General features: G+C 49.6%; 3 protein-coding genes and 1 long non-coding RNA gene across 6 annotated transcripts; 2 read left to right on the top strand and 2 right to left on the bottom strand.

Moving 5' to 3' along the window:
* The first annotated feature begins 326 nt into the window (after window positions 1-326).
* LOC138686179 (uncharacterized) lies at window positions 327-5,162 on the top strand. 2 transcript variants are annotated; one of them, XR_011325537.1, is made up of 3 exons: window positions 327-603; window positions 769-4,413; window positions 4,587-5,162. It is a non-coding gene; the product is annotated as an uncharacterized lncRNA (long non-coding RNA). The 2 variants fall into 2 exon arrangements; XR_011325536.1 differs by having other exon boundaries at window positions 328-603; window positions 769-4,423; window positions 4,590-5,162.
* A 10,601-nt stretch (window positions 5,163-15,763) lies between these two features.
* FDXACB1 (ferredoxin-fold anticodon binding domain containing 1) lies at window positions 15,764-19,698 on the bottom strand. Of its 2 annotated transcripts, XM_069787987.1 has the most exons (5): window positions 19,491-19,698; window positions 18,793-18,949; window positions 18,450-18,653; window positions 17,912-18,070; window positions 15,764-17,175 (listed from the first exon to the last, which is right to left on the bottom strand). In XM_069787987.1, exons 1-5 carry the CDS (start codon window positions 19,696-19,698, stop codon window positions 15,987-15,989), a joined length of 1,917 nt encoding a protein of 638 aa, XP_069644088.1. In that variant the 3' UTR covers window positions 15,764-15,986. The 2 variants fall into 2 exon arrangements, with proteins under 2 accessions (XP_069644088.1, XP_069644089.1); XM_069787988.1 differs by lacking the exon at window positions 18,450-18,653.
* A 632-nt stretch (window positions 19,699-20,330) lies between these two features.
* On the top strand, window positions 20,331-22,040 carry CFAP68 (cilia and flagella associated protein 68). The gene is given in 3 exon segments (XM_069787990.1): window positions 20,331-20,765; window positions 20,767-20,802; window positions 21,695-22,040. Coding segments are annotated over 3 exon segments (318 nt in total). The 5' UTR covers window positions 20,331-20,576; the 3' UTR covers window positions 21,788-22,040.
* Window positions 22,041-23,140: 1,100 nt separating this feature from the next.
* CRYAB (crystallin alpha B) lies at window positions 23,141-26,765 on the bottom strand. The gene is made up of 3 exons (XM_009917256.2): window positions 26,369-26,765; window positions 24,656-24,778; window positions 23,141-23,471 (listed from the first exon to the last, which is right to left on the bottom strand). Exons 1-3 carry the CDS (start codon window positions 26,564-26,566, stop codon window positions 23,268-23,270), a joined length of 525 nt encoding a protein of 174 aa, XP_009915558.1. The 5' UTR covers window positions 26,567-26,765; the 3' UTR covers window positions 23,141-23,267.
* Window positions 26,766-27,134: the final 369 nt, after the last annotated feature.

Below are 27,134 nucleotides of genomic sequence, written 5' to 3'. Positions count from 1 at the left end.
GGCGGGCGGGGGTCGGCGCCGCCGGGGGAGGGTCCGCGATCGCCTCGGGGCGGGCGTCGGCCATCGCCTTCGTGGGGAGCGTCTGCGATCGCCTCGGGGCGGGCGGGCTGGCGGGGTCGGCGCCGCCTTCGTGGGGAGCGTCTGCGATCGCCTCGGGGGGGGCGGGCTGGCGGGGTCGGCGCCGCTTTCGTGGGGAGCGTCTGCGATCGCCTCGGGGCGGGCGGGCTGGCGGGGTCGGCGCCGCCTTCGTGGGGAGCGTCTGCGATCGCCTCGGGGGGGGCGGGCTGGCGGGGTCGGCGCCGCTTTCGTGGGGAGCGTCTGCGATCGCCTCGGGGCGGGCGGGCTGGCGGGGTCGGCGCCGCCTTCGTGGGGAGCGTCTGCGATCGCCTCGGGGCGGGCGGGCGTCGGCCACCGCCTTTAGGGGGTCTGGGAGCGCCGTGGGGAGGGCCGGGGCTCAGGCGCCGTCTCGCGGAGGCGCGGTCAGCCATCGCCACAGGAGGTGCGGAGGTCCAGCGCGCGCCGAGAGCGGTAGAGGAGCGGAGCCCGGAGCAGCGGAGGGCACTTGGCACTCGTCCTTGCAGGGAGCACCGGAGCACCGATTCGGTGAGAAAAGCCGATCTGCGAGGCTTTTTCCGGTGGGGGTAGCGGAGGGGGGCTTAGGTATAGGGGGTAGGTGTGGGAGGATGGGCGGGCTTCGGGTGGTGCTGTGGAGAGCTTCCTGCGGGGCCGGCGTCCCTCGGTCCTGACGGCGTCCTCCTGCCTATGCAGCAGCTGGTGGTGGAGCAGACAGAGGAGGCATCCGTCGTGTGGCACTGCGAGGCAAGAGCGAGCGAGAAGAGGAGCGGAAGAAGCCCGGGAGACTGAAGTGGGGGAAAGAGAAGGGCACTCTGGGCAAAGGGACCTCCCTGTCACCGGGGCTGTGGTCACACAAGGGCGTTGCCAGCACCTGTGGTGCCCTGGCTGGCTTTGTGCTGGAGGATGACCTCCCTGTAACCAGGGCTTGGGTCTTTGCTTTTGTTGGCCTTTTGCCGTGTTGCCCCATGGTTAGGCTGCCCGGAGAGAGTGGCAACCCCGTAAGAAGGGTGAGAGCCACCATCTCTGCACCTGGGGGGGAAGTAGAGCTCCTGAAGACGTGTTGTTGTGCTGCAGCCAGGATGGCCAGCCCATAATTCCAGCGCAGGTCAGAGCTTCAGGCTCCACGGGCTTTTGAGCATGCCAAGCCGAGGGGGACTGCCCTATAAGCAGGGCTGTACACATCCCCTGCGCTCAATGGGAGGTGCTGGGAGGGACCCCCTGTAAGCAGGCAGGTGTCCCTGGCCCCGGCCTTTCAGAGGCTGAGATGAGTGGGGCTGGGCATGCCCTGCCCTAGCTCTCTTTCTCTCTGCTCTGAGCCCTGGGAGCAGCTTGGGAGAAAGAGAACCACGGGGGAAGGCGGGAGGCTGGGGGGAAGGGGCCCCCTCTGGGTATTGGGGATGTGCCTGCAAGCGGGGCCCAGGTCCTGCCTGGGCAGTCCTGGCACTGGGAAGCCTTTTTATTTCCTTGAGCTGGGCCGCTGCCCTGGAAGCAGGGCTGGGGCCTCTGCTCTTTTGCCTCCCTCCGGGCCACTGGGCACCATGGCGGTGAGAAGGGTGGGTGAGCCCGGGGGGGTAGAGGGTAGGAGGGGGGAAGGATGGCTGGGGGTCGGGGAGTGCTGTGGGGACCTCCCTCCGGCGGCTGGCGTCCCGCTCTCCTCCAGGTGGAGGAGCTGGCGCTTGCCTGTGCCCTCCTTCCTTGGCAGCAGCTCCTGGGCAAGAAAGACAAGGCATTGTGTGGAACTGCGAGGCAAGAGCGAGCGAGAGGAGGAGGGGTGGGCTGAAGAGGGGGAAAGAGAAAGGTGCTCTGGGCAAAGGGACCTCCCTGTCACCGGGGCTGTGGTCACACAAAAACATTGCCAGCGCCTTTGGTGCCCTGGCTGGCTTTGCACTGGACGACCTCCCTGTAACCAGGGCTCAGGTCGTTGGCCTTTTGCCATGTTGCCCCATGGTTAGGCTGCCCGGAGAGAGTGGCAACCCTGTAAGGAGGGTGAGAGCCACCGTCTCCGCACCCGAGGGGGAAATGGAGCTCTCTGGACCCCAAGCCCGCCCTGTAAGCAGGGGAGGGCTTTTTCCGCGTGCCCCCCTCCTCTGGCCCCGGCGGCTTTCTGCCTGTTGGCAGCCTGGCCAGCGTGACCCCCCTGGAGTTGGGGCGTGTCATGGCATTTGCCCTTTGGCCACCCGTGAAGCCCTTTGGCATGTTGAGGCTCCTCTGGCCTCCATGCAGCCCAGGGGGCAGGTCTGAGGCTCTCCTCTCCTGCTCGGGGGTAGGGATGGCTCCCCAGAGCTTGACTGCACAGAGCTCTCTCTCTCTTCTGGGAAGTTCTCTTTGTGTGTCCTTGTCTTTGTCGGTGTGAGTGAGCGAGTGAGCTTGTCCTTTAGGCCCCCGTTAACATCGCTGCAGCTTAGCTTAGCTTAGCTTAGCTTAGTTAGCTTAGTTTAGTTTAAACTTCCCAGGAGGGAAAGAAGTGCTTTGTGCAGCAGTGGGGGGTCCCCTCTGAGCCCGCAAGTGGAAGGAGAGTCCGGGCTTGCCCCTTCTTTCTAAGGACAGAGCGAAGCCACCTTGTCGTAGCGCGGGCAGCGCGACCTGCCTGTAGTCCGGGCCTGGGTCTCTGCCTGCCTGGCTGCCTGTCCTGCTGGTGACCTGCCAGCGTGACAGCCCTGTACTCGGGGCGTGTGTCACGAGCCGTGGAGCCCTCTGTCCCCAGGAGCAGCCCGCCCTCCCTGTAAGCAGGGCTGGGGAGGCTGCCCTAGCCAGGTACCAGGAGCGAGCCCTCCCTTGCCCTTTAGAGGGTGCAGGTTGAGGAAGCGCTGTGCCGGAGGGCGCAGTCCCGCCTTTGGCGCTGCTTTTGGCTGGGGCGATCTCCCCGCAGTTGGGGTCGAGGTCGCTCCCTGGGCTCCTGAAGACGTGGTGTTGTGCTGCAGCCAAGACGGCCAGCCCGTAACTGGGGCGCAGGTTGGAGCCTCGGGCTCCGTGGGGCTTGTTGGGAGTGTGTGCCGAGCCGCGGGGGACTGCCCTGTAAGTAGGGCTGTGCGTGCCCCCTGCGCTCGGTGGGAGGTGCTTGGAGGGACCCCCTGTAATCAGGTGGGTGGCCCTGGCCCTGGCCTTTCAGAGGCAAAGATTTTGAAGTTGTGTCTTCTTACCACAGAATTGGAATGGCTTCTAAAAATCTAGGGAATAGCACTGAGCCAAGTACCTCCCCCAGACCCATAAAAACCATCCCAAAAGCGCCAAAATGCTCTTGTGTGACCACAGCCCCGGTGACAGGGAGGTCCCTTTGCCCAGAGTGCCTTTCTCCCTCCCTTTCTTCAGCCTGCCCCTCCTCCTCTCGCTTGCTCTTGCCTCGTGGTTCCACGCACGATGGATGCCTCTTTTTTCTTTCTTTTCCGGGAGCTGCTGCCAAGGAAGGAGGGCGCAGTTAAGCACCAGCTCCTCTGCCTGGAGGAGAGAGGGACGCTGGCCCTCGGAGGGACCTCCCCACAGTGTTCCCTGGTCCCTGGCCATCCTTCCGCCCTTCTACCCCCCCAGGCTCAGCCGCCTTAGACCCACTTTTCTCACTGTGTGGTGCCCAGCAGCCTGGACATTTAAAGAGCAGAGGCCCCAGCCCTGCTTCTGGGGCAGTGGCCCAGCTCAGGGCAATAAAAGGGCTTCCCAGTACCAGGGCTGCCTGGGCAGGACATGGGCCCTGCTTGCCCAGAACAGGCCCCTTGCCCCCAGCCTCCTGCCTTCCCCCATGGTTCTCTTTCTCCCAAGCTGCTCCTGGGGCTGAGAGCAGAGAGCAAGGGGACCAGGGCACGGCAGGGCAAGGCAGCAGATTTAGGGTAGCAAGCACCACTTGCAGGCCCCAAACACCAGTCACCCTCCAACCAGCTGCTCTGCCTTGAAGTGGCAGCTTGTCCCAAGTGACGAGGAACCCACCTCTGGAAGTTCTTCTGCCCAAGCCCCCAAAACCTCCCAGGAAAAGCCCTTGCAACAGTCACCAGCCACTGCTGCCGATTCACTTGCCTTCAGGGCAGAAAGTGCCCAGCACTCTTGATAGTGCTCAGCTGGCAGCCTGTGTGGGGTGACCGCCCCGTTAGTGGGGTGCGAGTCAGGGTGCCCCTGAATCAGAGAGAAGGAGCCTCCGTGGGCCTTTGGGACCAGGGCTGCCCTGTAAGTGAGGGCCCGGCCAGTGCCCTGGAGTCCCAGGCGCTTTGCAGTTCAGGCAGCGGCTCGAGCCCCCTGTAAGCAGGGGTGCAGCCTCTTTGGCCGCTGCCTTGCATGCCCAGCTGGATTTGCCCAGGGTGCCTGCCTCCGAGCCCAGCTCCAGCACCGGCGTGAACTCTGCTGTGCGTCGCTTTGGTGAGACAAGGTGAAGTAGGAGGGTTTTGCAGAGGTGGGGCCTCTGCGGGCAGGTGGGTGGTGGCTGGGTGGTGCCTTGGGGAGCTCCCTCGCGGGGTGTAGGGATCCCTGTTTCCTTCAGGTGGAGGAGTTGGCGCTTTTCAGGCCTTAACCATGTCCTCCTTCCTTGGCAGCAGCTGGCAGAGAAAGAAGAGGTGTCTTGTGGAACAGCGAGGCAAGAGTGAGCAAGAGGAGGAGCAGCATCGGGATGAAGAAGGGGCAAGCGAAAGGCACTCCTGGGAAGGCGATGTCCCTGTCTTTGGGGCTGCGAAGCCTAAAGCATCCCTGGCCCTTTGGGGAGGTTGTCTGTGCTTCTGGAGCAGGTACTTGGCTCTCTGCAGTTCTCAAGATTTTCAGAAGCTGCTCCACTTCTGCATTAAGATGACACGACTTCCCAAAGACGTCTCAGAACTACTTTTTGTACCTTGATGTTGCTGCACCAGCTGTGGGGAGTGGAAGGGCTCTGCAGCCACCCAAAGTGTCCTTTGAGGCTGTGTGCGTGCCAGGGGACAAGTACTCAAGAGCAGGGATTTTGAGGTGGTTTCCCCTGTTCTGAATGCTTCTCTTTCAGCACCTGCATGGGGGAGGAAGCTGCTGGACCTCAGCCTCTGGAGGAACACATTCCTCCTCTCTGTCCCAAAACAGCTTCTGTCCCTGCCCTTTGCCCAGCTACTCAGTGCTGGGGGTACCCAATAAAATGCTTTCTCCAACTGCCTGTTCCCCATTGAGCTACTTTGTTGCCCAACTCTGCTTTCACTGAGGCCAGTAAAAATGCACTGCACATGCAATTTTAACCTTCAGCAACCATTGGAATTTTTGCTGTGTGTGTTGGTCCTGGCTATTTGCAAGGGGAATCTCAGGGACATCAGGTGGCAGTTTCCAGAGACAAGTTTGGTGGTGGGGCAGTGTTGCTGTAGGAGTGATTTATGCTGGTTCACCTTTGGACTGAGCTGTAGCTGGCAGGGCACTTAGTTCAGGGGAAGGGGATGGACGTATGAGCTGTTAAGGGCAGAGTTGCAGTTGCATGTGTTGTGCAATGGGACCAGTATGCAGAGCAAATTGGGGCTGAGTTTTTGAGAGCAGGCAAGGCCGCAGCCCTCCCTGACCATCTCAGCCTCCATCCTTCTGCATCTCGAGGCTGAGGAGGGCCATCGATAACTGCAGTGTTCTCATTCACTTCAGAGAAGCACCGCTAGCTTGTGCCTTAGGAAATTCAAAAGAAAGTGTCACAATTGCAAATCAGTGAGTTGGAGCGCCACTTCCACAGTTAAGGTGTTCTTTGGAGTGGACCGGAGTAAAATTGCTCCCCAGTTTGGGGCAAAACCAGGAAAGGTTCATTTCAAGAAATGCAAGTTGCTGTTGTCAACAAAGGTGTAAATGATGGGCATGACTGCCTGTTTTAGGGTGGTTTCGAGGATTCCCAAGAAGGTAAACACACACACTGACTATAAGGGAAAAAGCAAGCATTTTATTAACTACACACATGCATTACGCTAAGGGTATCTTACAAAACAAAAAAAAACACCTATTAACTTACTGACCCAAGGACTGTGAAGAAGATGAACCATCTGTACGTTCTTGTGCCGTCTTGCGCCGCAAGCTCAGCCCAGCAGTTGGTAGGCGCCAGCTTTACGAGGGTGTCCCCACAGAGGCAACGGTGACCTTGCTGTCCACCTGCCCACTGCTCTTTGGAAAACCCCGGTATTTTATAATTTGCGGAGGAACAGGTGTCGACACTCGTGGCCAACGAGTGCCAAAACACGCCTCGATTGCAACATAGGGAGCTTATGGCAGATGCGCCCAGTGGCCAGGCATGCTGCGCATGCCATAGCCATCCCTTCTACTGGTTCATGGGCTCTGTGCATGTGGCGTATTACCATAATCCATCAGTCACATCCACTATGCTCTACCCAACAGCAGGACTTCTGCAAGGTCTGGTGCCTCATATTCCTCCATTATTGCACATACTACCTCCCCTAACATTGCTCAACCTCCTTATCCCCGTGGTCAGCATTTCAAACAATAGACAATAAACTATCTGTTCCCTGTGCTGAGTGCATTTCTTAGTTATATACTTCTTAGTGTTCATCCACGGACCAAAATTCCATCTTTTAACCCTTCCATACACACTGCCTCACTTCCTAACCTTTTATTTTAATGCCATTAAAGTTGAGACAGACCCTGGAAAGTGCCTGAGGCAATTGCCAAGAAATGCAGCACACCTGTGAGCTCTGTGGAGGAAGTGAAGCAGCAGCAGCTGCCACTTTGCAACCATGGAGTGTTTTCCTCCACTCCCTCACCTTCTCCTGAATTTTCTATAATAAAACTTGAGCATTTCAGTAACAGCTTGTCCTGCCTGTGCCTGAACACGAGGGAATGGAGCCCCATCATGCTTGTTCTCGGTTCTGAAGTTGTGTTGGGAGGTGAGTGCTAGCATGCGGGAGTGGAGGTAGCCAGGGGCATCACAATTGGTGGGCAACTCTTAGGGAGGAGCAGGGAATCAGCAACAATCACGTGTCAGACTCTAATGCCTTTTTTTTTCCCCTAAAAAGCTGCAGAGCCTGGCTGGCTTTTTTCCTTTTTCTTTTCCTTCTTTCCTTAAAGCCTTGCAGTTGTGAGTGATGGGCCATTGCCAGAGCACTTCATGTCAAATGCAGTGGAGAAGTAGCTTGCGCTTCCACCTGGATCTGATATACAGCTAAAAACTCCAAGTCAAGACTCAATGACAATTACCCTTCAGAAGTACTAATTATTATTTGTATTGCAGTAGCACTGAGGAAACCAGCACCACGTTGTATTTGGCATTGACTTACCTACAGAGATAGTCCCTGTGCTAAGTCTTGAAAGTATGCACAAGATGTACGCACAAGACCCAGACGAGTGTCATTAAACCCTTTTTACAGCTGGGGAGTCAAGGCATAAAGCAACTAAAAGCATGCGTGCTGTTACTAGTGCTCACACAGTAATAGTTAAACTGCTCAGACCAGCTCTTCAGTATTCTCCTGTTTCTTCAAATGCCCCTTGCAGGCATTCAACAGCATACTTTATCCCCGAGGTAACCACGCTGGCTCACCATGTCTGTTGTATTTCTGTTTAAGTATTTTCTCAGTTTCATGCACTCATGTTCGCCACATGCTAGTTCTGGGGTCTCCTCTGTTCTTTATCTTTCTGGAGAGTTTTCCACTTCTTCATCCAGCTCACGTGTGCAATGCTGCACAGGAGCCTTGTGGATTTCTCTCTGTGTAAAGCCTTCCTTCCCTTTCAGTATCCATCTGCCTCGCTTTCACCCAGCGTATACTGATGCCTCAGGCGAGGAATCCCATCTTCAGCACAGTGCAATTGCTAAAGGATTGTTGCATTGTGCCATTTTTCATCTTGTATTCTTTCAGCATTTGCCCACCCAGCGCTCGATACTAGAGAGGAGGGCAGCCTTATGGAAATGTAGACGTATATCCAGCCTGGCCAGGCTCTGCACAGTAGCCTGGCATGAGTGCCTGGAATTAAGTGATGCAGCTCCTCTGCATACCAAATGAGAGCGACACTTAGGATCCACCTCTTGGCAGTAACTAGCATGGCTCATCTCAGGTAACTCCCTACCTCCCTATGCAAGTCAGAAGTAGGAAGAGCTCCTTTATTCTTCTCTGACACCGCCTGAGCAGGAGGCAGCCAGCCAGGCTGACTTTTCTGTCATGACTTCGGAGAGAGACCGGCAACTGGGCAGCTTAACTGTTTTTAATAAGGAGGATTTTGAAGAAGACTGGGTTAAAGTGGCCAGTGGAGGCTTTGGGCATGTGTACCAAGTCAAGCACAAGAGGTGGAGAACAGTTTATGCAGTGAAGTGCTCTCTGTATCTGCTGCAGGACACCGGCGTGGAGAGGTAACTGCGCTCTCTTCTAGCTCAGCAGTTCAAACTGTCAATTAGAGCCATCTATGGTGAATTGGTGCTAAAACTCTGAAGGAAATGTTCACATGGCTTCTTCTCCCTGGGAAGTCAAGTTTTTGGTTCCCAAAGGGAGTGGAAAAACCACTACTGATCTGGACGTTTGCCTCTCTTTCTTTCGTGTGTGTGTGTGTGTGTGTGCATGTGCAGGTGGGAAAAGAACACCTACTCGGAACAGTTAGTGTTGAAATCTGGAGGCTGAAGTAGGCATCTTAAACTAAACATGGGCACGTGGATAAAAGCAGCCTGATTACTTATTTGCAGCTTTCACTGGACGTTGGTATTACCGAAAAACTCGGAATAAAGAACTTATCAACATCAATTTAGTGTAGATAAGCAGACACTTCTTTATTGACGGCCGGGTGCACGGGCGAGTCCTCTCACGAACCACGCACACCTGAACACCAAAATCATACACTTTATATTAAACTTATTCATACATTTTCATTAGATTTCCAAGAAAGATTATACATATTCATTGGATTTCTGGGAAGTGATTAGCATATGTAAATGTCCTTTACGCAGGCACAATGAAGGTCTCTGGTGGTCTTCAGAAGCCCTCTGGTGGTCTTCCATAGTCTTCCTCACTTTGTCCGATAGGTGACCTTTCATGTGATTCTGTGCAGTACGATTTTCGCCATCATGTATTAGATTTACATAAAATACATTGAATGTTAATTCTTGAATCTAATATTTCTAGTGATTGGCCCTCAGTCACACCACCTTATCAATATTCTTATACTAAAACAATCATTGGTTAATCTCACTTAACTCTACTGATTGGAATTCTCATTAATTAGATTGAGGTAAATCTTTACCAAAGCTTCCGTGGTTAACTGATTTCAGACAATACTCAAACTCTTTTAGTTACACATAATACATTTTCTTAAGTTCCTAAGTTCCTATTAATTTGAAATTCTGACATCTGTTATCTAAGTTCTAGATGTTCCTACTAGATGATTTTAACCAATTCCTCCGGCCTTGGTACAGGGCTATACAGGGGATTTCACAGCAGCTGTTAGTTGTTGGTTAAATATATATAGAATGCAATATATAATTTTGCTAAAATATTTCTTATAGTTCCATATTCCTATTAAAATTAAATATGATTAATTCTAACTAATAACAAATCAATAACATTGGGACTAATGGGTATCTATTAAACTAAATTAGTCACTAAAATCACCAGATTTAAAGCTGAGGGACAGAGAATTTCCAGCTGGTTTTGCTGACCTCACAAAGCACTCTGCTCCCTCACTTACCCTCCAGACATGTTCTTTTCTCTTGATGGTGCATCTGCACCTTCAGTTTACTTTTTGCTGTGTCTCTCACCTGCAGAGACTTCTCTGCTGACTACCTTGGGTCTGGAGATAGAACAAAGCCAGGTAATTGCAACTACTGCCAATACCACATACAATATAGGCAATCCTGATCGAAAAACTGAGTCAATTAAGTTACTTATTCTCAAATTTTATTCTGTTCAAGTTGGAAGGATCCTGCCTAGTTAAAAATCACATGCTTGTATGACTTCTTGTCATGTTACTGACAACAACTGAGATGGTTCAATTTGAGCGGTGACTGTCCTCTTTCGTTTGCACTGCTTATGCTCTTCAGGTACCACGTTTGCATTTCATTTTCTTTTGGGGAAAAAAAAATGAGTCAAGTTAATCAGTTTTACTTCTGCACATATATTAATTCTAGTAAATTTATTCATATGGCTTTCATGGATTATATCAACTCCTAGTGTACACTGCAGAAGAATGGTTGAATGTGAACAGAAACATTCATGGTTTTTTGTTGTTGTTGTTGTTTTTAAAAACAACATTTCTGCAATCACCAGGATTTGTGTCGTGGTTTAACCCCAGCCAGCAACTAAGCACCACGCAGCCGCTCACGCACTCCCCCCCCATCCAGTGGGATGGGGGAGAAAATCGGGAAAAGAAGTAAAACTCGTGGGTTGAGATAAGAACGGTTTAATAGAACAGAAAAGAAGAAACTAATAATGATAACACTAATAAAATGACAACAGTAGTAATAAAAGGATTGGAATGTACAAATGATGCGCAGGGCAACTGCTCACCACCTGCCGACTGACACCCAGCCAGTCCCCGAGCGGCGATTCCCCGCCCCCCCCCCCCCCCCCCCCCCCCCCCCCCCCAGTTCCTAAACTAGATGGGACGTCACATGGTATGGAATACACTGTTGGCCAGTTTGGGTCAGGTGCCCTGGCTGGGCATGAGAAGCTGAAAAATCCTTGACTATAGTCTAAACACTACTGAGCAACAACTGAAAACATCAGTGTTATCAACATTCTTCACATACTGAACTCAAAACATAGCACTGTACCAGCTACTAGGAAGACAGTTACAGTTAACTCTATCCCAGCTGAAACCAGGACAATTTGAAAACCTAAATCTGAAAATCTGAGTTTGGGAAAAATGTCTAACAATTCATGTGCCTTTAATAGTTACTGTACTGATGTCCTAGGGACTGAAGTTGCACTATTTTGTCATTAAAATAACTTTGCACTCCAACATAGTGTTATAAAAGGTTTTCCTACCCCTTACATATATCTAAACAGCCTTGAGGCTGCTCTGACTTACATTATGCTTTTCAGTAACCCCTGTGAGTTCTGGATTACAAGACAAGACCGTGCTGTCCTGCACTATGGCCGTGCCCAAAATCCTTCCTTTCTGGGGGGGGGTGTAAGAAGGGCCAGCACTGGTCCTGTAGTGTTGTGCATCTGGGGTGTATGGTTCAATGGCTGTTTCTACTTGCTTTAGAATGTTTCCACATTTGTGAGAGGCAGACCTTCAGTGTGCAGTTTGTCTAATGCACACATACCCACAGAAAACATCTTTGAGTGCATTGCATATGAATCTGTCATGAGCCTTTTCGTGCGTATTATAAAATGGTTCTGGTTTATCTGTCAGCACTAAGTACAAGCCCCAAATGCAAAACTGAAAGTTTCCAGGCTACTCAGTGGTTTGAAAAAAGCACAGCAGCACAGATGTCTGGTAAGGGGGCCAAAGGAGGCAAAAGTTTCAGAGGAGCTTTTAAAAGTCCTTAGCACTCCTGTCTCTGGGCTTGTAAAAACAATGTGTCTCGTCAGTAGCTATGAATGGAGACAATGGTGTGGTGACTTCCATCTGCTCGCATTCGTGATGCGTAACCAACTGCTTTGCACTGTTCCTTCAAAATGATGGGGCAAATTGACAGCCAGTTTATTAACCTTGGATGGTTTTGCTTGTCAGGAGAAAACAGGAGATGGATTTTGTGGGATGATGGAAGACATCCCTGTGGGCACATGAAAGCAAGGAGGGCAGGTACTCAGTGAATGCCACTGAATCTATGTATCACCTGAGAGAAGGAAAGAGAGTGGGTGGAAGATGGCTCTCGCCTCAACTTCTGTCAGCTGCAGAGGCTCATAGTTCGCAGGTCTGTTGAGGCTGAGGAGAGAAAAAAAAAATCACAGGGAATCCACAGAAAAGAAAATACAGCCACAGATGCAGCCACAGTATTTCCCAGAGGGTTGAAACACTCAGATTCTTATATGGGAATCACTTTGGGGCTCTTGCTTTTCTCCCTTACAAGCCTCATTTCTTGGGGCTCCCTTTGCTTGTCCAACATCCACCTTCTTGCTGTACCTTCTCACGTATCTGTGCTAATGGTGCAAATGCCTCCCCCTGGGCTAATCTCACTCCCTCTGTTACTTCCCACAATCCTGATCCACCACAGGATCCAGCACAACCTTCTGTGCAGGTCAGCTCCCACCAGCCCCTGGGGTGCCTGGGAGGGAGGCACACAGGGGCTGTGCCCAGAGATTCTGTCCCAGGAAGGGAACCAGAAATCACAGAAGTCGCTTCTATCTCCACACGCATCATTTTCCTGGGAGGGGGAAGAGTTAGTCTATCTGCAACCCTCTACGCTGCAGGTTGCAACTTCTTCCTGTGTTAACCCTTTCTCCTGCAGGAGGAAAGATAATACCTGAGACTCCTCAATACAGAGGTACGTTTTACTGTGGGGAGCCTGCTAGAGGAAGTCTGGCAGAAGGATTTGCTTAGCTGAACTATGTTTAGAGCTATTAGTGGCCTGGCGTAATGTTGCAAGCTCAGATTCATTCCCAGGGTGCTCTTTTTAAATGCAGTTTTGGCACTTTACTGCTTGGCTGCTGTCAGCATGCTCTGGGCATCCCAACTCGTTCAGCAGGTTGGGAAATGTAAAGATTTAGTGAAACAGGTCTGCCAAAACTGGCAACAATGGACAGACATGTCTAGACTCCCTCTGGGACCAGATTCACCATGCTCACGGACAGAAAGCTGCAGGCAGAGGCATAGGCATAGGCATAGGTATGCCAAGCCTCCATGTACTCAAGCTCAGTACGTTAGTGTGTCTGCCAGCAAGCAGTGTGCAGGCTGTCACTGAGGCTACCCTGTGGACTTGTGGTGTATGAAAAAGGCATGGCTCACCATGTGTCCTGGTTTCAGCTGGGATAGAGTTAATTGTCTTCCTAGTAGCTGGTACAGTGCTATGTTTTTGAGCTAGGTATGAGAAGAATGTTGATAACACTGGTGTTTTCAGTTGTTGCTAAGTAATGTTTAGTCTAAAGTCAAGGATTTTTCAGCTTCTCATGCCCAGCCAGCGAGAAAGCTGGACGGGCACAAGAAGTTGGGATGGCACACAGCCAGGGCAGCTGACCCAAAGTGGCCAACAGGGTATTCCATACCATGTGATGTCACATCTAGTATATAAACTGGGGGGAGTGGGGGCAGGGGGATCGCTGCTCGGGCACTAACGGGGCGTTGATCGGTGGGTGATGAGCAATTGCACTGTGCATCATTTGTATATTCCAATCCTTTTATCATTACTGCTGTCACTTTATTAGTGTTATCATTATCATTATTAGTTTTTTCTATTCTGTTAAACTGTTCTTATCTCAACCCACGAGTTTTACTTCTTTTCCTGATTTTCTCCCCCATCTCACTGGGTGGGGGGGAGTGAGTGAGCAGCTGTGTGGTGCTTAGGTGCTGGCTGGGGTTAAACCACAACACCATGCTGTGCCTGCTCCCGACATCATGCTTTCAGGAGCATCCCTTAGGAATTTCACCACAGTCTGAAAATGAGCATGTGGACAAGGCTTTCTGTGATCACTGAAGGTCTTCCAAGAGCTGGACTAAGATGGAAATTTTGATCTCTTTCTCTAGGAGCCTAGTGGTTGAATTTGCCCAAACAATCCTCGGCTCATTTTGAAAAGTCGTAACACCTTGTATGTTAGATTTTAGTCTGCAAAAGATCATGATGTGGTTGCATTATCACCAGTTCAAGGGGCAAATTGGAATGAATCTTTTTGGGGTAGGCAGGGCTGCTTGGAAAGGCTAGATACCACTAACCTACTATACCATAACTTAGCTCGTGAATCGACTGATACCATTTCTTGGTTCCATGTTTTTTGTTTTGTTTGTTTTGTGTTTTTTTCCCCCCAGGACCAGTATGAACTGTCTAATGAAAGAGGCAACCAAGATGGAGAAAATAAAATTCCAGCACATTGTCACTATCTATGGGGTCTGCAACAGCCCTTTGGGGATAGTGATGGAATATATGGCGAGAAGGTCCTTGGAGAAAATTCTTCCCACTCACAAAATGTCATGGCAGCTCAAATTCCGGGTTATCCATGAGATGAGCTTGGCTATGAATTTCCTGCATAGCATGACACCTCCTTTGCTGCACTTAGATCTAAAACCAGGGAACATTCTCCTAGACGGGAATATGCATGTCAAGGTATGACCTTAATGCTGTGTTTGTAGGGACAGGTTATTTCTCAAATATGAGAAAGGTTATTTTTGCCAAATGAGTCCAGAATCCTAGTAAGTTAGGTTCTTCAGGAACACTCAATGAAAGATTGACTGGTGGGGCCTATAAGAAGCAGCTGGTAAACAAAGTACCTCCAGATCGTACAGGCAATCTGTGCCAGAACTGGGAACTGAAGGCTCCAACTTAGGAGGAAATGCTGATCTGCTGGAGTCACTGAAAAGCACTGACTGCAATTTTATCAGGATTTTATCAAGTTTCAGCTGTTAGGCACCTCCTCATATCCCTGATCATGAAGGATGGAGGTATCTCCCAGTTAATATAAGGCGGGGTGAGATTGTGAGCATTATGGGGGAGGCTCTCATTTTTTCTGCTTGCAGATCTCGGACTTCGGGCTGTCGAAATGGATGGAGCAGTCTAGCCGAATGCAATATATTGAAAGCTCTGCTTTGAGAGGCACTTTGAGCTACACCCCCCCAGAAATGTTTCTCCAGAACAGCAAGCCCCCAGGAATCAAATATGATGTGTACAGGTAAGGGCTGCCTTTCTGTTCAGAGTTCACACAGGGTTGCCACCTAGCTCTTACACAGAACGAGAGAGGCTGGCACATTGCCTCTGGGGGCTCCCGCTGGCATCGGACCTGCTCCCCACACCGCAGTGGAGCTCCCACCGCTGCGGCGGAGCCCACTGGGCTCCGCTGGGACGCGGCACCGGTGGCAGGTCTCGACAGAGTCTGTCAGCAACTGATGGGATCAGTCAGTATTGGACAGGCCCCCCTTTGGCTCCGCTGTGAAGACTCTTGCGTTTATGACGAGGAAGTTTTTATTTTGTTCCCAAAGAGCCAGGGGGGCTCCACTGTTAGAATTCGGGAGCAGACTTTCCAGCAGTAGAATTACTTACTGGTAGAAGAGCCTAACAGAACTACCTGGAAGGGCTTCTTAGTGTCTGCGGCAGCCATAAATTACCTAGCACAATCCGCGAGTCGCTATAGTGTCAGCAATGACCTCAGGTCTTGTGAGTCTTCAACGTTTGTTAAAAGAAAGTCTTCTTGCTACCTTTCCCCAGTGTAAGCCTACAGATCCCAGTAACTCACTCTCTTACTGGAGTTCTCTGTCAGCAGTTACATCTGCTGTAGCTATTAAGGCACTACTGGCGGTACAGCTACCCTTTAGGACCGGTTAGTATCCTTTAGAATCTAGTAATGGAATCACCGTTTTTGACTACCATTGGTACTACTCAGAAAAACAGCCTGCTGGTGCACGCGGCTGGGGCCACACCGGGTGCACCCCTGGCACGGGCCTCCCTTCTGAGACAGGCTGCATGGGGCAACCCAGCACACACCATCCTCCCACAGGGACCGAGCATCTGCGCAGAGTGCTTTTAGTGCTCAAACTGTACGCAACCCTTTGGAAATAGCAAGATCCTCCCTCTTCCACTGTACTCGATACAGTTGCCACCAGCACAAGGCGCTGGGCAAACACAAGCAAGAGTAGGAAAAGTGAATTGGCATCAGTAAGGAGATCAAGCCCAGTCTCACAGGACCCTAGCAAAGAAAGGCTCCACTGGTTAAAATGAGCTTTCATTACACACACGCAGAACAGGAAGGTGCTTGGTCTGCATTAACAGGAATTTCCACATTTACAATGTGCGCAGGTACTTGAAGTCCACACCGCCTTTGTAAGAGGCACTGCAATAACACACAGGTCCAACAAGATGTAGGCCACATTTTCCGGATCGGCAACAAGTGCAGACGCTGCTCAAGCCCCTGAAAACAGCAGAGAAGGCTCTACCGAAGAGCTACCCGCAAGCGTTGGTTTATCTCCTTCCGAAAGAGCAGCTGCATCCCTGCCACCTCCTGGCGGCTCAGTGCCTTGTCACAGGACTGGAAGGTCAGGCGGTAGCAGAGGCTTTTCCGTCCGGTCTCAGACTGCTGGAAACTATCGATTAACTGGATGGAGACGACCATTTCACCTGACACCTGCCTAGCAACTGTGTGAAAAGCAACTTCATCAAATTGTTCCCCATCAGGAACCCAAAAGCTGACATCATGCACATAGGAAGGTGGATAGAGAGAAAAACTCTTGAAAAGCCTTAACTCTCCTCTAGGAAACTGACAGAGGAACCGTGTGTCTGATGTCCAGAGCATTCGCCAGTCAGATATTCCACAGATTAGCATGGCTAGGAGGTCAAGATTCAATGAAGCAAAGACAACAACCAGTTCACTGCTTACTAGTTCGTAATGAGCTGTCCTTATAATTCCCACACAGAAGCCCTTCTCACAGGAGCCTGAAGGATCTATCTCCATACAGATGAAGTACTGAATTTTACTAAGTTGAGATTCAAAAGCAGCAAAGTCATTTAGCTCAGTTGTTTCAAAGCTCTTTGTTTCCTGCAGATTGATACTCACTTTAAAGCGCGGAACAGTCTGGTGAAAAGAATATATGCTGGTTTTAATGTTATTCATCAACATCTGGATACACTTGTTCTCTGTACCCCTGTTAACTGCACATACAAAAACCATCTCATGAAAAACAGGCATGGAGTAAGGAGCGATAAGACACTTCCTGAAAACTGGGCCAGAAAGAACATGAAGTGTCCCCGGGAGAAATGCTCCTCTTTGTATTATTGCCTGAGCATAAGGTAGAAGGGAAGGTCTAAGATAATACTGTTTTGAAATATGGCATCCCTCCGGTACATTCACCCAGCCATTCTTATCTATGTCCCTGCAAAAATCAACATGGGAAAATAAAACTGCATTTGCCAGTCCATTAGACATTTCTTCAGTGCTTGGAGTCTCCTCTGGGCTCAGAATGATCCAAAAGATGTTTGAGTGACAAACACCATTCAGGTGACCTTGGTGGAGCAGAGAAAGGCAGTAGTCAATGTTTTGTAACGGAAAGGCTTGGCTGAGCTCTGCAGTAAGCTTCTCCTTTATTGTCCGTACTGGATGATTTGAATTTAGTTCTAGGAAACCCCTGTGAAAAATAAAAGAGCAAATTACAGACACCACTAAACAGATTTCCTTGAAATGCCTTCCTGCGATCATAACTTGAGTGCAGCAATTTACCCAAAACAATTTCAGATACTAAGCCAGTTTCTAGGAACTACCTAAACAAGCCAAGCCTTTCATCAAAGGTGTTGCAATGGCTAACACATTTTCAGGACAGCGGTGTTTGTCTCCAGGTTGCAATCAAGAATTAACTGCACTTTTGCTGGTAAAAAAGGAATGAGACTTAACAGTCAGCATCACCATTTCCACTCAGCACAAGCACTACCACACTACAGAATGAATAAAATTATGCTAGCCCTGGATAGTCTCCAAAGTACACAGCAGTTTGCCTAAGAGGTTAGCATTTTTTATCCTAGCTAGCCTTAGTATTGTGGTATTAGCAGACACCATGTCAGCTCCTGAATTTCTTCCACAGTACAGTAAAACAGATTAAAGTTTTCATCTTTATTTGTGTGTTCGAGTATATAGCAGCTTGGTCTCAAACATGAAGTTTCTTTTAGTTCTGTAGACTTATTTTTAAGTAGGCCATAACCAAAAGCCAACATGAAGGAGACCTGAAGCAGAGATCGAACAGGAAATTCTGTAAAGGGGAAGGGAGGGAAAGTGAAACAATTCCATTTTATCTGATACCTATGCTAGTCATTCCCACCGAGAGCAGGAGTGTGTGGTATTGCCAAACAGAAACTAATTATAAAACTTACCTATTAATTTTGTCCACAAGTACTTGCGGTACTTGAAAAGAAACTTTTCGGCTTTCCAGTTCTATCTCGCAGATCATGGGTTTGAAATATGGAAGTGGCATGCTTCGTGTGAAAATGTGGTTTAAAGCTCCCTCTACACAGAAAGATTTATCTTGACTCCTGACAATACACAAAAGCAGAGCAAAGTAATTGATTGTTCCCTATATTTAATGTGTCCCAAGTTGAATCCCAGGTCTTGTTACAAGATGACAAAAATGCAACTCTACTATACTTTTACTGGGCAGGTGGTCCAACATTGGAACAAGTTGCACAGAAAGGTTGTGCAGTCTCCATCCATGGAGACTGAATGTGGCTCTGAGAGACTTGCTCTACTTGGCTCTGCTTTGAGCCGTGGGGTAGGACTAGATGATTGCCAGAGGTCCCAGCCAACACCAACCATGCTGTGATTCTGTGATTGTCTGCTAAGTAGATGCACATACCGCAGTCCTCCTGCTGTCTTTAGGCCAAGATTGACATTTGTTATGAAATGGATGGTTACCTGTAGCCTGTACACTTATATCCATGGATAGTGTCTGCTTTAAAAGGATGAACGTTACTCAAGATAAATCCAGCTCCTGCTGCCACAGCCACTATTTGCCAGCTGTTGTGCCATTCTCTCCTCGGTTGATCAGCAGGTGTCCCACCCTGTCCATTGCAAAGAGCCACATGGATCTCTCCCTCCACTGTCAGCACTTCTGCAGAGCTGGAAGAAAAGCCAGGCAACAAGAAAAATCCTGCTAGTGCACCCAGAAATTTTATGGTGCCAGAAAAACACCTGTAACACAGCTAGAAATCTGTATCGCAGCAGTCAATTAGCATAGAACTACTTCTGGTTTACTTACCCATGGAAAAACTGGGCAAGAAGCTCTCTATTCTTCACTACCCCAGCCTTTCTCCCACAGTGAGGGAAGTTGAAATAAATACAATCAAAGTCTCTTTTTTCTGGTAAAAAATAGTCCTTCAGCTTGGTGCAGTCCACAGAAAACAGAACTTCAGCTCCTTCAAAAGTGGATGAAAAACAAGACTCTGATGTTTATCATTACAGAAAATTATGAAGAAAGGCAGCAATTAAAGTCCTTGAGTCCATTTTTAAGCATATCAGAGCAGCAGCTGCCAGTCACGTGCAAGAGGAAAACCAGAAAGCCTGGGCTCCCTTTGCTCTCTTGCAGAGACTTCTGCTGACTGGCTACTTGTTTCAGTAGTATTCCAGTCTGATTAGATTTCAGGGCATTTGATTTAGCCTCTCGGACAATTCCAATTCCTCGCGGCAAAAGTGGCCTTCCGAGATGCCTGCAGTGGTGAAGGGCTATGAAGTGACGGGACAGCTCCTCCCGAGGCACGGCAGCGCCAGTCCCCGGTTTAACCGAGGCCTGCCGCTCCACAGCCTCGCTCCCACCCTTACCAGAAGAGCGGTTACAGCTAACGGCTGACTACCAGCGACACCGCTTCCCTCCCCGTCCCGGCCTCCTCCTCCGTCGCTTTGCCCCACCACCCCCCTCCCTCCCCACCGGCCGGCCCAGCCCCGCAGGCGCCGACCCACCCCTCTCCCGCAGCCGCCGGATGCTCTCCGCGGCTCGCCCCCGCGCGGCCACCTCCTCTTCGCTCTCGTAACAAGTGGCCACGACGTGGGTGCCCGCGGCTCCGCACAGGGAGGCCGCGAAGGAGAAGTTACCCTCCCCCAGCAGCAGGACGCGGCGCGCCGGCTCCATCTCCGCAGCCAGAGCCGGAGGCCGCCGGCGCTCCCTCATGACGTTTCTGCCGGCCAGCGGGCCGCTGCCGCCCTCCCTCACCGCCTGCTGGCGGCGTCAGGCCGCGCCGCCCCCGGCCCCGGCCCCTGCGAGGCGCGGGGCGGCCGGCGGCGGGGCGGAGAGCGGCGCCTTGCCGCGGCCCCGGGCCTCCGCGCCTCCCTCTGGGCCCGCCGCGGAAGGGGCTTCTCCCCTTGTGGGCGGCCCGGGCTTCTGCGGGCCTCGCCGGTGCTTTGTCGGCAGCCGCTCCCCCTCAGGGACCCTCTGCGCGGGGCCCAAATGGCTGCCGGCGCCCCTGGCGAGGCCGGGAGCTGTCACTGGCGGGCCGCTGCAGTCCCAGGACTGCGAGTCACGGATTGGGAGAGAGTAGCCATGCTTTGGTGCCACCTGTTCCATTTGCGTGCCCTCAGCTGCTGTACTGGGCCAGGACAGTGTTTCGGGAGTCACATGAGTGATGACAGCGGAAGGTTTAAAATTGGCAAAGGCAAGCTCCAGCAGAGACCTACTGCCTGCAGTTGATGAGGTGTGGTCCTGGTTCAGGCATTAGGTCCCTGTGGGCTTGCATAAATCACTTTGTCTATTTCAAAGGGTGGGTAAGTTACGAGAGGTATTCAGTAATGTGAAGCTGAGAAATGCAGTATCACAGTTTAGGAAGATACGTACTTGCTATACACCTACCCATGCACACCCCACCCCCCAAAAAAAAATTTTGGCATCAAGAAGGAACACAGTTCTTCTCTGATGCCCACTAGCACCCGTGGAAGTATACGAGGTCCCTCTTCAGTCACCAGGGAGGTGGAAGGGACAACATTCCATGTCATGTTACATGCTCTTGAGGCACAAGCTGATCCTAGGGAATTGTTGATTTCTATTGCCAAATCATGTCCAAGATCTGTTTGTATAACTCCCTCCATGGCGCCTTAATGCATACTACCGGCCATGGGGAACTGTGGATGGACTGGGACAGCACTTACAAGTTTTCCCAGTATGGCTGGAGGTGCACCACCAATGAAAATGATTACTCAACAAAAACCCTTATAGGGAACTGGAATGAAGAGCAATACGATATCCCAGAGAATTGTGCAGCCCAAGCCACCTCCTTCCCAGGTATGTCCTTGTGCTTTTCCTTATTGTGGATATAGCAAATCTCAGTTGAGATGATCACTTAATTTGTCATGCACACAGGGCATTATCTTTTCCATCCCCAGCTACAAATGCATCAGAGGTAAGCGTCCCGTGAGTAGCTTCCCTTTCTGCAGCCCTGCTCCTAGTCTTTTCTACTGTTTTTTAAAAATGCAGAAAGGCAACAGTCAGCACCCTTTTCTCTGATGAGTGTCCTACAACAGTTCCTCTACAGCAGTAAAGATGTGAGGAATGCTTTTTTGTGTAAACTCAGTCTTACTCCTAATAGTGGCCCCAGTCCAGCTCTCTTTCCTTTGCTGTTCAGATGATGACTCACAAGTCATCACTGAAGCTTTGTGATCTTAGGTTAGACTGATCTGAAAGTAGTAGTGCAATTGCAGATACTTTGGTCTTCCTGTAAGATAAAAAATGTTAAAGTTTTTTACTTACACTTAGCTATGCTAAATGTGAGTTTTTCAGTACACTCACTGCTTTGAAACAACATACGCTTCAGATTACAACAAGGGAAAGCATCAGGGAATAAAAAGTATGTGCACATAACTGAAACATAGTCTGTTGGATCTGTAGTGTAGCAAAAGAGGAGCTTCTGAATGACGTTTGTGCTTAGAGATGACACAATTCTTTTCTGTCATTTTCTCATTGTTGGGCTGTGCTCCTGTGCCACCACAGAACAGGTATTTCGAGTCATTCAGGGAGTGGTATTTGCATTTCAGGTGTTCTTGTCTAGCTAACCTCATCACGTTTACCCCCAGTGAGCTTTCACTCAAAATTCCCATTTCCCTCAGCTGTATTTTCTGGATATATTATTGCAATTTTGCACTTATTTCCTCAAGGTTTTTTGTATTTATTCTTTTAGGATTTGAATGAGAACCTCATTGGTTTCTGGGCCACCACCCTGAGTTGGAACCTCCTTCATTCAACCCAACTGCTCAGTCCTGCTACACAATAGACTACAGGCCTCCATATGCAGCATTTTCTTTGCCTGTGTCCAACAGTCAGAGAAGGAACAAGAAGGATGCAAGAAATGTAACAGAGATGGAAAGAATCTGAACACTATGCCTTCAGAAAAACAGGAGGCCTCTCTGCCGGCAGTGCTACAAGGATATCCTTCAAGCAAAAAGACCTGTCACACATTAAAGCCAAATGTAGCATTATGTGAAAAATGTTCTTCCTGCTTTCTAAGCTGTATTGTTTGTAACCTATGTGTGTTTCTGTTGTTTATTTTGTGTGCAGAGGTGACTGCAAGTCACTAGTCACCCTGCGCCTTGTCAGTCAAGCCTAACTAACACCTTAACTGGAAAAGCTTATTAGAACCAGCTAATAGGAAATGCTAGACCTTGGCAATTAGGTGGGATTTGGGGTATTTGACAATGACCCCACATCACTGAGTGCTCATTTTCTTTTTCTCACTTAAAGCCATGGAAGAAGGATGTCCTCACAGTTCATTTGAGATTTAAACTGATCCCTTCTAATGTAACTTTTGTCTCAGAAGTTATAAGGAACATAGAAAATAGGTCATAACTGAGTCTGATGATCTGTGCGACAGATCTATGGCATTCCATCCTTTTTGGAGATGAATTTTAGAAATTCAATTCTAGTAATACAGACTTTCCTTTATGCTCATATCCCTTTGAAGAGAGGTGGTAAACAGATGATGACACCTGCAAAGGACTTAGTAGTGTTTTGTACCATGCAACAATGTTAGCATAAATCAGATTAATACTGTAGATGTCAGATCCTGTTCATTGTTTGAAGGGCACTGACAACATAGTTTCAAAGTGATGTGATTTGAACCATGAGAGCAGGACATTTTTGTCCTCTCTGGATATATCTGTCTTTACTGCAGCTATGCAGTTTTCATCTGCAACTGCTCTGAATTGGTTGCAGCACTTGCATGCTTCTCCATAACATGAGTCATTCTAGAGATTTAAGATACAGTTGTCTTCCATTCAGTTGTTATCTAATATCCACACTTCGAATGGGTTTCGATTGTCATGAAGTTGTTTTACCAGTCTAATTTCCACTGGAGAAACTTTTCTGTTGCTTGTGAAACACTCTGAAATCCTCTGGCAACATTGAAGGAAAAGGCTCATGCAATTAGATGTTTGCAAAACATTAGAGCATGCGAAGTGCAACTAGCAAAGTGTTTCTGAACACCAAGACAAGCTCTTCTGGACGCACCTGCCTGCCACTGTGTAAACAAGATTGATGCCAGGTACGTTTCCCTCCACAGCAACCTTACACAGCTTTCTTGACCCAACACTTCCCCTGTCCTCAGTGCTCAAAACAAAAAAATACAAACTGCTTATTCATGTTTTATTTGTTAGTAAACTTACTTAGCATAAATAATATGAGTAGCCATTCAGTATAGCTGGCATCTGATGAAAAGTGCTCTTGAATGGCCCCCCGGGGTGACTTTAAATAGCAGCCTACTTCCTTTGGGCTCCTGCAATGGCAGGCTTCTCTTCACGGGTGATAGGAATAGAGCGCTCGGGGACATCACTTTGTTTCCTTGGTGCACTCACAGTCAGGACACCATCCAGAGAGAGCGATGAGGTTATGGTCAGAGGGTCCACATCATCTGGAATTCTGTATTTCCTGTTGAACTCCCTGGCAATAAAGCCATGCTCATCCTTCAAAAGGAGAAGAAAAGGAACATCCCTGATTAGAAACGTTCACTCAGTTCCACCTAAACCACGGGTCCTTTGCATAAAGTCTGAGATCAGGAAGCTCCAGCTCTCAAAGGAAAACTTTTCGGAAAGTTAAAAGAGTTTTTATTATGAGATGCCCTTTTTAAAGAGCCAAGACTGGCCAAAGTGAGACACTGCCCTGCCTAGGCTGCAGGTGCCTGCAGGTGCAGTGTTTACAGGAGGAGGCTTTATGTTCCAGCTCTTGTGCCAGCCAGAGACTGGGTTCATTGCACAGTGGTGAGCTGTCATTCCTAAGATGCAGCAGCTAGACTTACATGCAGTGCCAACCACGCCTGTTCCTGAGGGTCTCCAGAGCTCCAGTAATACACAGCTTTCTAGTGAGCTGATCTCTGCTATAGCGCTTGATTATTTTCTTAGCCAAAAAAATCTGCTGAAGCTATGTCAGGATTACAGGCTTCCACCAGCTACAAGTAATGCTGTTATTTCCTGACTGACAGATCTGTGCTCCCAGAAGCTCTTAGAGCTGACAGTTCCAGTGACATAGCTACTTTATCATGCATATTCGTTTCCTTCTGGCAAGGAGGCAGGGGGTGGGGGTTGGGAGGGTGATGGGGTCTGGCAAGCCCTGTTACATACAGCTTTGGACATGGCTTTTGACTTCTGTCTGCCCACTTGCCACACAGGTCTCTAGAGCCAGCAAGCTGTGGGATGACTGACAGTGGAACACAACCTTTAAGGGTTACAAACTGATAGATGGGCCTTTTTCAGGAAGAGGTAGCCTTATGGTAACAGAACAGGGCAATGCACTGATTCATTGTGTGGTTTAATTATTACAGTTCGTTGTTAGCTTATTGAATGCCTCACTGCATTCCTGGCCTCTTCCCAGAGAGAAGGAGGCCCAGAAATGCCCATTTCAAAGATGATTTTCCAGTTCAGTTCACAGTTCATGTAACATCAGCAATACATCTCCACCCTGTTGCTGCTCAGTCTGGGATCAGCTGGGGGTGGGGTGTGTGCACAGAGCATCTTCCGTTAGGATTGATTGGTAAAAAACATTAGAAGTATTTGAGATGAGCACAGGAGAGGATTGTTTTGCAGTCTCCTTGTTTAACCATAGATGAGGAAGCTCACACTGACTATCAGTCGCACAGATAAAGCAGAAGTACCTGGCGCTCCTCGTGTTTCCCATGAATTTCTATCATGTCCCCAAGCACCTTCACTTTTAGCTCCTCAGGGGAGAAATGCTTCACATCAAGATTTACAGAAAATTTGTCCTTCTCCAGTCGCATCTGCAAAACAAGGAAGGGACTTCAGAAAAGAGCAGGTGAGGGTTTCAGCTTAAAAAGGCTCTCAGAATATAGCAGTTCAAGACTCAAGCTTCTATCTACACATGCATGTCTGACCTTCACTCAGTCCTGGGATTCTGATCTGGGTGGCTTTGTCCCTTGCTGGCCTGTTACATTAATGCCCATCACTACAGAATCTAAAATGGTAATGCTTTCTCTTGATCACATGAGATAAATGTTTTCCTTGGGAGTGAGGAAGAGATTCTCTTAATCTGAATTTGTTAAAACTGACTCTTTAGTTTTACATCCAGTCCTTTTAACAGAATGTCTGAAGGTTTCCAGTTTCTGTGACTGGATTTTGCATAGTCTTTCAAGCAAAAGAAACCCTGACCGTGCAGCTGACTGCAGCTCAGGCTTGCAGGCTTTACGCCTGCATCGTCACTCTTTAGTAACCAAAATAATGTGTCACTGGCAAGCAGTACTGCCTCACTGCTCACCTCTGTTATCTGAGCAGCAGGACTTCTGCTGAAACTCTGAGTCACCTGCTGCTAATCTCACCTCCTTCACTTCCATTTTGCCCTTTATCGCCTCTAACAAATACTGCTTTTTGCTGCTTCCTGAGGTTGAATTTGCATTTTCTGCCTGTCTTGGACACGTTTGGGGGACTTTGCTATATGAGCTGGCTGTCTCTGCCTTCCTGCTGCATTCGTGGTCAGGGAGCGTGTGAGCTGGGATGTGGAGGCAGCCTCTGTGCCAGCTCTAGGCTTATTGGTTTCCGCAGTTTGACTTGGAAGTCTAAGTGTTTCCTCTTCCTTCTAGAATATTTGCGAAGATTTCTCCACTGTGATAGTCAGATGTTGTTATCTGTGGTGCTTATTATGGCTGCTTCAGCGGACAGCGAGACCCAGGTCACTAAATCAAGGGAAACATTATGCAAAGATTAAAAAAATACTTTCCTCTCACTCATTTGGCTTAGAATAGCTCTACAAGTTACTTGTAAATAAGACAGTTGACTCGCAGAACAGGCAAGGTTGTTTGAACTGCGTGCCTCCTGGCTCAGCCCCTGAAGCAGGCAGATGGCTGCTTCATGATCCTTTGGGTCCTATAACTTACTTAAAATACTGCTCTTCTCAGCAGTGATTCTTTAAAATAGGCCCCTTTTTCCTCAGCAACCATGAGCTCCCACACTGCCTGACATGAGGATCACACTGCTCCGGCCCACTACCCCTGTGCTGTTTGCTTCTCAGGAGGAAGTGGGATTGAAAGTTTTGCACAGCAGGTAAGGAAATTAGGCTTCCTCCTTTCTTCTGTCAGCTCTTACAGTCATTTGCTGCACACACTCAGCTCAGTTTGCCTCTATTCCCAACACTATGGCAATAGTTGCTGTCAGTCGCAACTGCTTAGCAGAGCATGCAGAGGTTCTTGCCTAATGCAGAGGATCAGAGGCACAAACACAGCACCCTTTTCCCCAGCCTTTTCCTAATAACCACCTACAAGCAGCTTCCAAGCTCTCAGGTCTCATGGGTCTGCAGCTCCAGACCCATCAGGACGTGCACACAGCAATAACAAAAAGCAGTAAGAAGGGAAGATTACCTCAGAGAGTCCTGTCTCTAGCCAACTGGGCATCCGAAGAATGGGGGATCTCATCAGGAAGGGACTGAGGCTGGGGGAAGCAGGGAGCAGCTCTGACTCCTGCAGGTGCTCTCCAAAAATCTGGTCAAAGATACGACTTGGTGCCAACCAAGATAACAGGGGTCTGCGGATCAGGGGGTTATGAATGGTGATATCCATTGGAGTGCGCTGGAGGAGCCTGGCAAACAACTGTGCTGCAGTGCTGTGCCGGGAGCGTGGGACAGCTTTATACCCGTGCAGCTGGCCTGGCCTTCCCCCCTCCCCCCCCCCCCCCCCAGCCTCTTGAACAGTGGTGTCAGGGATTTTATTGTCCCAGTCCTGGGCTGGTCCCTTCAGTGGTGCCCAGTAACTGTCTGGGGGATTTGAACACACTGCTGAGGAGGAGGGGGAAGGGGAGAAGAAGAAAAGGAGCCTAATGGGGCAGCAAGAAGCCAAACTGCCCAGCCACCCTCCCCGCTCCCCACGTGCTGTTTATCTGCAGAGTCCCAGGCAGGCTTGGCAGATGTTCCCAGCTGCTTTGGATGCCAGCAGAATCAATGCAGCTCCTATCTTTGGCTCACAGGGAAAATGACAAGGGGCCATTGTTCCCACTGTCAGCACTGAGACTTCAGCTCCCCACATCACACACCAGTCTAGGAAGAGCTCTGCCTTTCTTTAAGGCAAGAGAAGCCACAGGTCTGCTTTAGCTAGAAAGCAGGAAAGATCCCAGGATGTTCTTTGCGAGATA

The sequence above is a fragment of the Haliaeetus albicilla genome, chromosome 7 (genome assembly GCF_947461875.1).
Source record: "Haliaeetus albicilla chromosome 7, bHalAlb1.1, whole genome shotgun sequence".
In the NCBI taxonomy this organism is placed as follows: domain Eukaryota; kingdom Metazoa; phylum Chordata; class Aves; order Accipitriformes; family Accipitridae; genus Haliaeetus; species Haliaeetus albicilla.
This window is presented reverse-complemented; position numbering and strand designations above follow the sequence as displayed.